The 10,475-nt window shown below is 31.8% G+C and overlaps 1 protein-coding gene across 1 annotated transcript; it reads left to right on the top strand.

Moving 5' to 3' along the window:
* LOC109722806 lies at positions 9,477-10,182 on the top strand. Its single transcript, XM_020250952.1, has one exon. The coding sequence runs from the start codon at positions 9,617-9,619 to the stop codon at positions 9,872-9,874; it is 258 nt and encodes an 85-aa protein (XP_020106541.1). The 5' UTR covers positions 9,477-9,616; the 3' UTR covers positions 9,875-10,182.

Genomic DNA, 10,475 nt, shown 5'->3' with positions numbered 1-10,475 from the left:
TGTATGAGAACCACTCGAACTTTCATGGCTTTAAATCTAGCCCCAAAAGTTTAAAACACTTATATTTACTATCTGAAGTTTCAAAATTTTGCAACTAACTATTTAAATTCATATTTCATCAATTTAGAGTGATTTACGTTGCTCTATTGGTCGATCAAATTGACCATAACTATCACATTTATTTATAAAGCCCAAGTTCAAAAATCAATTTTTACACTAAAAGACTTAATTTTTACATCAATTTTTCTTAATCACATTAAATGATTAAAATATAAATCTAAGTGGCTAAGTGCAAAATTTAAAGTTGTATGAGAAATATAAAATTTCAAAAGTTCATATGACTATTTGTAAGAAAGCAAAAAATTCCGGTCGTTCTGAATCCTCAGATATATATATATATCCTTTGATGATTCGTACTCCCAATAACAAAATCTAAGCTCCATTAGTCCTTGCTTATTAGGTCTAATTTAAAAATGCAGTAACTAAAAGTACCATTTTTATAGTTTAGAAGTTTTTTTAAAAAAAATGTAAAAGCGCTTTTATCTTTCTGTCTTTCATACCCGTAAAACTGTGGATGCAACTGTGGTCAACGAAGCATATAATTACATTCTTCTGCGGTGGCAGTTGCAACCGCAAGATGGTAAGCAAATTGCGAATGTTTTGGGCTTTCTAATGCAAAATTAGCGCCTGCAATTATGGGCCAGAAATGGCCCAAGACATGTTGCTAGATAACAGGCTGGCTTTTAGAGGAAAGAAGATCAGCCCAGTCCAAAAACACCATCAGCAGATAGCCCTAATTAGGGCTTCTTGTAAATCTATATGATTTCATTTTACCAGAATTCGAAACACAAATATTCATGCTCCCGCACGCACTTCATATAATCCTCTTTGCAGGCACTAGCTACCGTAAATGCAGGTTAACTGAGTGCGCACACCTTAGGGCCCGTTTGTTTTGGTGTAAGTAGAGTGATGGAACTGAAGTTCCATCACTTCTGTTATTTGTTTTGATGTAAGTGAAAAATATAATGTAACTCAAGTTACGTTAGAGCTCCACTTCACCTACTCTCGACTTCCTCCTCTAAAGTGCCGAACTCGACTTTCACTACACTCAACCTCCTCTAAAAAATTTATTAAACAGTAAAACCTAAACTCTACTTCCTTTATAATGGGTTAGAATTACCTTATTTATAATAAATTAGGATTATCTTTAAATAATAAAAAAAAATTAATTATATAATAGATTGAATTTTATAGTGGCAAATTTACTACTATATTTAGGAGATATTGAGATCCACTTACTTACATCAAAACAAACAACGGAACTCAAAAAACTAATTTTACCAGCACCAAGTTACATCAAAACAAACAACAGAAGTGATTGAATTTAACTTTCAGGCGGTACGAGTTACATCAAAACAAATAAAAAAAAAAATAATCACACTTCAGGGAAACTCAAACACCACTACACTTGACTTACGTTGAATCTACAAATACGTCAATCCAAACGCCCCCTTAGAGTGCGTTTGTTTGGATGGAAGTGAGGGGGAAGTGGAGAGGGGGGAAGTCGTTTACGCTGTAAGCTACCACTTCCGTTGTTTGGTTCATCGTAAAATAGTTACGGCCAAAACTCGAGTTAACCCGAAATGACGTAATTACTTCGGCCAATCGTGGGCCGAAGTCAATTACGGTGAAAGAAGTTAAAGAAAAAATAATAAAATAATATACTAGATAAAGATAATTATATCTAATTATGTTATTAATTATTTTTTTATTTGGTTGACATATCTAAAATATGATAAATTAAAATTGATTAATCAAGTATTAATTTTTTTTACTTCATAGTTTCATTGTTGTATTATTATAATTTATGTATAAAAAAAATAATTTAGTTGTTTTAGATTAAATTTTAATTATATAAATATAATTATATTATTTTTATTTATTAAATTATTTATTATTTATACATAAATTATAGTTTTACATCATACACTTCTTACTAAACAAACAACAGAATTAATGAAACTCCACTTCCATAACTACGAAACAAACAGCGGAAAAGAAGTAGTTTTCATTGAACTCCACCTCAACCCAAAGTCAAGTTTCTGTGAAACAAACATGCCCAGGTGTTGTTTTGGTTCATGATTTGTAATATTTCAGAGGTGTTGCATGTATATTACTTTTATTTTGGAAATGCCAAGTTCGTTACTAACTAATCAAATTATTTGGGTTAGATAATTGTTTGAAACTAGTATATATATAACAGTTGATTCATGAGATGTGTGGTTAGAATGAGATGGTCTCTACTTAGAATGATATTGGTCTTCTAGGGTTGAGTGGTAGTTGGTTGAATAGTATAATCTAACGGATGGAAATGATCAATGGAAAAAATCTAAGGGCTGAAAATTTATGAGTATAAGGGAGCCAATACTTATAAAAGTATAGTAGCCGGACTCTCTCTCTCTCTCTCTCTCTCTCTCTCTCTCTCTATATATATATATATATATATATATATATATATATATATATATATATATATATATATATATATAGCCCGGCTGGGATACTATGCGATAGCCACGAAATATTTGGTGTTATTAAGTTTTCTGCCGTTAGATTTACTCTTTTATCATTTTCATCCGTTAGATTATACTATTCAACCAACACCACTCAACATCTAACCGCACTCTTTTAATTAAGGCACGAAACTTAATAGCCACACAAGTCATGTTTGCAATTATAGTATTCCAGCCTAGTTCCTAGACAAGTGGCAAAGGGTTTTGGTGATTTGGTACCCGAGACCCAAATTTGAATCCTAGTTGATTCACATTTCCAGCAAGTTTATTTCTAATGAAATAAACGAAACGAGTAGCGTGCTACCTATCTCTCAAAAAAAAAAAATATTCTAGCCTTAGTTCTATTATCTATCTATCTATATATATATATATATTATATAATTATATATATATATATATAGAGTCCGCTGGGCTACTATCGATAGCATCAAAGGCTTGGTGCTATTGAGTTTTCCACGTATTAGATTTAACCCTTTGATTATTTTTACCGTTTCGATTATATATTTAACCAACCACGTACTCAATCCTAGAGGCCACATCAATCCTAATCAGCCCATATAATATATATACTAATATAATATATATAATATATATATATATATATATATACTAAATATATATATATAATATATATATATATATATATATATATAGCCCGGCTGGGATACTATCGATAGCACGAAATATTTGGTGTTATTTAAGTTTTCTGCCGTTAGATTTACTCTTTTATCATTTTCATCCGTTAGATTATCACTATTCAACCAACCACCACTCAACATCCTAAACGCGCCATCTTTTAATCTAAGGGCAGAAATTAATAGCCACAAGTCATTGTCGCAATGATAGTATTCCAGCCTATGTTTAGAGAAGTGGCAAAGGGTTTGGTGTATTTGGTACCCGAGACCCAAATTTGAAATCCTAGTTGATTCACATTTCCAGCTAAGTTTATTTCTATGAAATAACGAAAACGAATAGCGTGCTACCTATCTCTCAAAAAAAAAAAAGTATTCTAGCCTAGTTCTATTATTATCTATCTATATATATATATATATATATATATATATATTATATATTATGAGTCCGGTGGGTACTATCGATAGCATCAAAGGCTTGGTGCTATTGAGTTTTCCACCGTTAGATTTAACCCTTTGATTATTTTTACCGTTCGATTATACTATTTAACCAACCACGTACTCAATCCTAGAGGGCATCCATCCTAATCACCCAATATATATATATATATATATATATATAATATATATATTATTATAATTAATTATAATAATAATATATATAATTATATATATAATATATATATATAGAGTGAGCCTGACTATGCTTCGGAGACGGAGCCTTCGGTGCTTCCAAGTCGTTTTCGATATTGCGACTTTCGAATCGTCGATTGGCTCCCGTTAAACTTGATCTAGAGTATTTGAAGTATCTAGAAAAAAAAATTTTATGATTTTTCGATATCATTTGACTAGTGATCAGAAGATGTTCAAAATCAATAATTATCAAGTTTTCTGCCATTAGATTTACTTTTTATTATTTTCATCCGTTGATCATATATTATTTCAACCACCCACTCAACCCTAGGGAGGTCCACATCATCCTAGTCGCAGATCTTTTAATCAAAGGACAGAAACTTAATAGCACCAAGTCATTTGGTGGCTTTAATGTATTCCAGCCTTGTTTTTATATTTATTATATATATATATAGAGTTGAGCTAGAATACTCTCAAAAGCACCATAAAGGTGGTCTTTGAGTTTTTAGCCATTGGATGGAGAGATGTGATTGAGATGATGATGGTAAGTGTGGTACGTGGAATAGTGTTTGATCCAAAAGGCTATTAGTAATCAAGAATTAGATCCAAGGCTAGAAACTAGAAGTACAAAGAGTTGGTGCTACTAAAAATATTCTAGCTCACAATTATATATATATATATATATATATATATATATATATATATATATATATATATATATATAGCAGTTGAGTTTGAATGCTATCGGTGGCAAACAAGCTTTGTTGTCACCCATTTATTTTCAATTAATGATAGTGCTTTCAAATCGATGATCGACATTATTGAACATGATCTATACCACTTAGAGTATCTAGAAACCAAATTTTAAATCTTTTCGACAGCATTGACCTAATAATTAAAGAGTTTCAAGATTTATAACTTCAACGGTCGATATGAGATGTTTCTCATTTAACGGCGTAAAAATATCCAAATCAGTTGAATTTTGGTTAATTTTTTTTAAAAAAAACTATTTAAAATAAGATCTATACATTTGATCTTGATTACAAGAATCCTATCATCACTTTCCAGAGAATATTCATTTGCAGCTGTTCATTTTTGTGTTCACTTGATAAACAAGAGAACAATATCGAAAAAGTATAAAATTAGTTTCTAGATGATTCAAGTGGTATATATATATCATATTCAACGGTGCCGATCATCGATTTGTAGGCTTCATCATCGAAATTAAATGGATGACAACGAAACTCGTTTGCTACCGATAGCATTCCAGCTCAACTTTCTCTTTTTCTCTCTCTCTCTCTATATATATACGGAGGCTTTCTCTCTTTATATATATAGAGAGAGAAAGAGGGAGAGTTGAGCTGGAATATTATCGGTAGCCAATGAGCTCCGTTGCCACCTATTTGTTTTTTATGATGGAGCCTCAAAATCAACAATCGGCACTGTCGAACATGATTTATACTACTTGAAGTATTTAGAAACTAAATTTCAAATCTTTTCGACATTGTTGACCAAACGATCAAAAAGTTTTAAAATTTGTAATTTTAACGGTTGATATGAGGCGTTTTCTCATTTAATAGCATAAAGTTGATCTTCATTACAAAACTCCTATCATCACTCTTTAGAAATATTTATTTTCAATCATTCGTTTTTGTGTCCACTTGATGGACCAAAGAACGATATCGAAAAAGTATGAAATTTAATTTCTAAATGCTTCAAGTGGTACATCATGTTTAACGGTGCCGATCGTCGATTTGGAAATTCGATCATCGAAAATAAATGGGTGGCAACGGAGCTCATTTGTTACCGATAGTATTTCGGCTCAACTCTATAAATTAATAAATTACTAATAATTTTCATCATGCACAAAAATAAAAGTGCCTCCTAATTAATAATAATTTAGTATTCCTAGTATCTAGGAAACTTCAATGATGCCACCATTTCACTACCACTTTTTAAAACTATCCAACTTAAGTGGAATAGTAATAATTTGAATATTTATTAATTTTGGAGATAGTCTTTTAGTAGATAAAATCAGATAAGATTAAATATTAAATATAATTATGGATATAAAAATAAGAAAAGATTTAGATCTATTTTTTTAAAAAAAAATCAATAGATACATTTATTATTACTGTAGAGAAAAAAAATATAGACATTTCTTCTAGATCGATTTTTTGAGTAATATTAAACTCTATACTAAAGTTGAAACCAAATGCCGTTCCTTCGTCGAGCCACGTGGCTTTTTTTTTATACGGGTTTTCTCTCTCTCCCTCACAAGTTCTCCCTCCCTCGCATGGACTCACATGGGCTATGTTAAAGGGGCATGTACTGTGGAACATTTTGTTTCATGCACCCTGTATATCATGTTAAACAATAATGATTTTAAACGCAAGATCAGTTAAAATCAACCAGAAGAGCGTCATCTTAATTTTACAGTTCTGAACCTTTTCTTTGTCGCCGAAAGGCCTACCAACTAGATTTTTCGTCCTCACTTTTGGAGTGTCCGAATGACACGAAACTTTAAATCTAGCCTAAGAAAAATAATTCCGGCATATATTCAAAGTTTAATATTTTTTTTACACTGTGTATCTCCTAAAAAAAAACTATATTCTTTATAGAAAATTCTAAATCTCCTGTTTTCATTCCAATTTCACCATGAATTATTCCTAAATTGTCTTTTACTTTTTTAAGTCCAATAGAAATAGTATCTCACCTGCAAGATAATCTTTTCTCTTACAAAATTTTTTCATACTATATAGAATATTCCTTCTTCTTTTGCTTTTTTTCTTATCATTCCGATGCATTTATCCTACCCAACTTTTTCTATATATACCAATATTATTTAACATCAAACACAGGATGCATGAAACAAAAAATTCCATAATACATAGAATATTTTCTTGTCCTTTTGCTATCTTTCTTATCATTAGAGTGCATGCATCCTCCCCCCAATTTTTTCTATATATAGTGTTGCTGTTCACCATCAAACAGGTGCATGAATGAGTAGGTTTGTCTCTACTTATTTAACTACGTGAAGGAATGTTGTATATAATGTGAATGTTATATATATCTGTATGTTTGTCTCTATTTATCTTACATAATGTGAATGTTATATATATCTGCATGTTTCGTAATAAATAAATATAATGTAAGTCATATTATTAACTCTCGATGTTACGACCTCCCGTCGCGAAGCGCAGGTCATTACACTAGTAATATAAGATCAGCCTTTCCAAAACCCTCTCTATTTTCATAGATCCTGCATGCGTTGTGTCCGCTTCTTTATAGCATATATATTCTAATTTACTAATTTATTGATCTCCGAAAAAGATCGGCAGATAAACTTATTACTGTTAAAGATAAATCCTGCAGATTTTATAAATCCATATCAAAACCGAAATCCGACCAAAATTCATAATCAGAACTCGAACCCGAAAATCCGAATTCGAAATTATTATTTCTCTTTACTATATTTCAAAACATATTATATTAAATCTAATTTTTGAAAATATAAACTCAAAAATAATATCAAATATTTATTTATATATTATATAATATAAAATTAATTCAGACACGGGCCGAATACTAATAAAATTCATATTAAAATTGAAATCTATTAAATTTTTATTTTTTATATTCGTATAAAAATTTATATTTATTTAATATCGAATAAATTTATTTTGTTTGGATTCAGATAGAAAAAAAATTTCGAATAGAGTGTCTGTATGTTAGTCCAATCTAAGCAGGTACGGTAGGTGGGCCCAATTTTTGTTGTTTCCGCACGTGCCAGTTTGATCGGTTCCGGCCGTCGAGAAGCTGTTGGAAGCCGCGCGAATTTTCGAGTCCACGATCTGGCACGTGCGCAGATCTGCTGCGTCTCTTACCCGGTCCACAATCCACACCCCTTCCCCCTACAAACACTGGTAGTAGTAAACTCGTACGACCATGTTAATTATATGTGGATAGAGAGTTTTGACACAATCATATATATACAATAATGAATAAATACTTTGGATACAATAATTTACTATACCATATAATTTGAAAAAAAAAATTATACTTTAGTTCCAGATAATTTTAATTTTATTTTATCATCAGGATCCATCTATCATAAAATAATACAGTATAATAGTATTTTTTATAAACCATATGATATAATAATGTAATATTTTATCATCATATTACGATATATTTTCATGATGAAAAATAAAATTGTAGGAGGGTGAGTGTGAGGGTATCAAAATAAAAATATATTAAAATATAGAGAATAAATTAAACTACAATATTATTTGATCGGATTTAAATACGATTATACTGTATCACTTTTTTAATTAATTGGTTGCTACTTGTCCACACATATTTTATCAATTAATTAATGATACTTTCACCAAATAATAATACTTATTTTTTTCTAAAAAATAAGTTTTTTTCTCTCTCTCTTTTTTTTACTCTTGGCTCGTCTCTTCAATAGCCAAAAAAAATTCGTACAATCTCGTCAATAGCCAATTAGATCGTACCACGTGGCACGTTCTACAGCTTTTGTTACAACCTGCGGTGTAGGGGATCCACCGAGAAGGAAACAACGGAGACCACAACGGGCGGGACACGGAACGTAACACCCCCACGCCTCCGCCCAATCAAAACCTCTCGCTACGATCCAAACCCGCATAAACAACTACTCCGTACCTTCAGTGTCACGGTTACATATCACGCCCTTCTTTTCAATCTGACATGTGGGGCCCGCACTTTACCGGAACCAACTATTGCATATACCGAGGTCCCAAAACTCTTTTTTTTATTTATTATTTATTTAAATCTAAATCTAAATATTTTGTACAAATAAAATTCATATCTAGTTTATTCTCATTTTATCTTTATATATATGATTCAAAAAATTAACCTTAATTATTCTATAATTATAATTGAATTTTACTTTACTATTTTCTATTTGATAGGAAAATTTTTAAGTAAAAATAAAATCACAAAAAATTAATAATTATTATTATTTTTCAAATCACAAAGTGATAAAAATGAAGTTTATCCTTTTTGAAAGTTATAATATTATGTGCTCGTAAAATTTATCGATAAACAGTTTCTTTTTTAGGAATCAGGTGCATAGACCACGGTCCATCGAACAACCTTCGGTCCGGTGGGGCCCGCATGTCATCCTCTCACAACATAGAGACACGAGAGTTACACGGTAGCAGTTGCGTTACGTAGACCACCCTCCATCCACCCAACCTCCCCCTTTCATCTCCACCCCCCCAAATAAGGATAAATTACATTTTGCTCCTCAAACTATAACAAACCTATAATGCTTTGGTTCTTAATTTTTGAATCATTATTAATTTAATTTAATTGGCTAAATAATGATATGTCACTACTATATATAAAAGTTTTATATATATAAGTGTTATGATTGATGATGTAAGGACGATTATTATGTTACGCTACTTTTGTATCAATTTGTTATACTCGATTACAATAATATTTAAAATAAAATTACGTTAGATTAAAATTTAAGGACCAAAGTCTCCTACTCTGATAGTTTGAGGACAAAAGTGTAATTTAGTTAAAAAAAAATGGGCAAAAAAAAAAAGAAAAAAGAAAAAAAGACATTTGAATATGTGATACCGAACCCTCCTCTCTTAAATAATATCCCCCACACCCCCGATTCATGTTCCCCACCCAATCGATATCGTATCGAAACCCTAATTCCCCAAAAAATTCATTTCCTAATCCCCCCCAAATCCCGAAACCCTAATTCGGCGATCGATGGGTCCGGTGGTGCTCGCGTCGCAGCTGGCGACGGGGCTTGGCGTGCTGGCGGGGGCGGCGGTGCTGGTGAAGTCGGCGCTGGAGCGGGGCTCGGCGCCGACTTCGTCGTCGTCGTCGTCGTCGTGGCCGAGGTGCGGCACGTGCGGGGGGACGGGCCGGGTCACGTGCGTGTGCGCGCGGTGGTCGGACGGGGACGTGGGGTGCGGCACGTGCGCCCACCTCCCGGTCCGGCCGAACCGGCGCCCTTACCAGTAGTCGTAATTACGAGCAACGGCGGGGGCATTTACGGAAGGGAAAAAGAAAAAAAAAAAAGTATGTACGTATATGTATGTATACGACGAGATTAGGAGATATGGGGAATTTGGGGGCTTTTATTATTATTATTATTATTTTTTTTATTGGGGGCGAAATTGCTAAAATGAGACACTGCTAATGTATTTGTGTTTCGAGCGCATGATAGATATAAAAAAGGAAAAAAAATATATTAAGTGGTACTATATATTATGTAACGCTTTTGCTCAATTTATGAGATATATAGATGATTTTCATTTTCATTTGATTTTTATCTCCCTCTCAGAGTATAATAAAATTTGAAAACTTTGTTTTTTCTTTTTTTCAGCTTTAATTTTTTTAAGAAGCACTCCACTAAGTGGCTATTAAATTTTTGAAAACTGATTTAGTGTAATTTCATAATAACTTATATGATATCTTGGCATCTTTTCTTCTTAATTGTAAACCAGTATATAAAACATTTCTTTTTATTATTGACTGTATTTAGCACAGTTGTTGAAAAATTGATATTTAGTATCTGAAATTTTAAATTTTGGAAGCTTAATTATTTTACATTTTTAACTGA

Source organism: Ananas comosus, linkage group 17 (genome assembly GCF_001540865.1).
Source record: "Ananas comosus cultivar F153 linkage group 17, ASM154086v1, whole genome shotgun sequence".
Classification (NCBI taxonomy): Eukaryota; Viridiplantae; Streptophyta; class Magnoliopsida; order Poales; family Bromeliaceae; genus Ananas; species Ananas comosus.
The sequence above is the reverse complement of the archived record's forward strand: the minus strand, read 5'-3'. Positions and strand labels throughout refer to the sequence as shown.

Coding starts and splice junctions, on each gene's coding strand:
- LOC109722806 (XM_020250952.1), top strand. CDS start 9,617: ATGGGTCCGGTGGTGCTCGCGTCGCAGCTGGCGACGGGGCTTGGCGTG.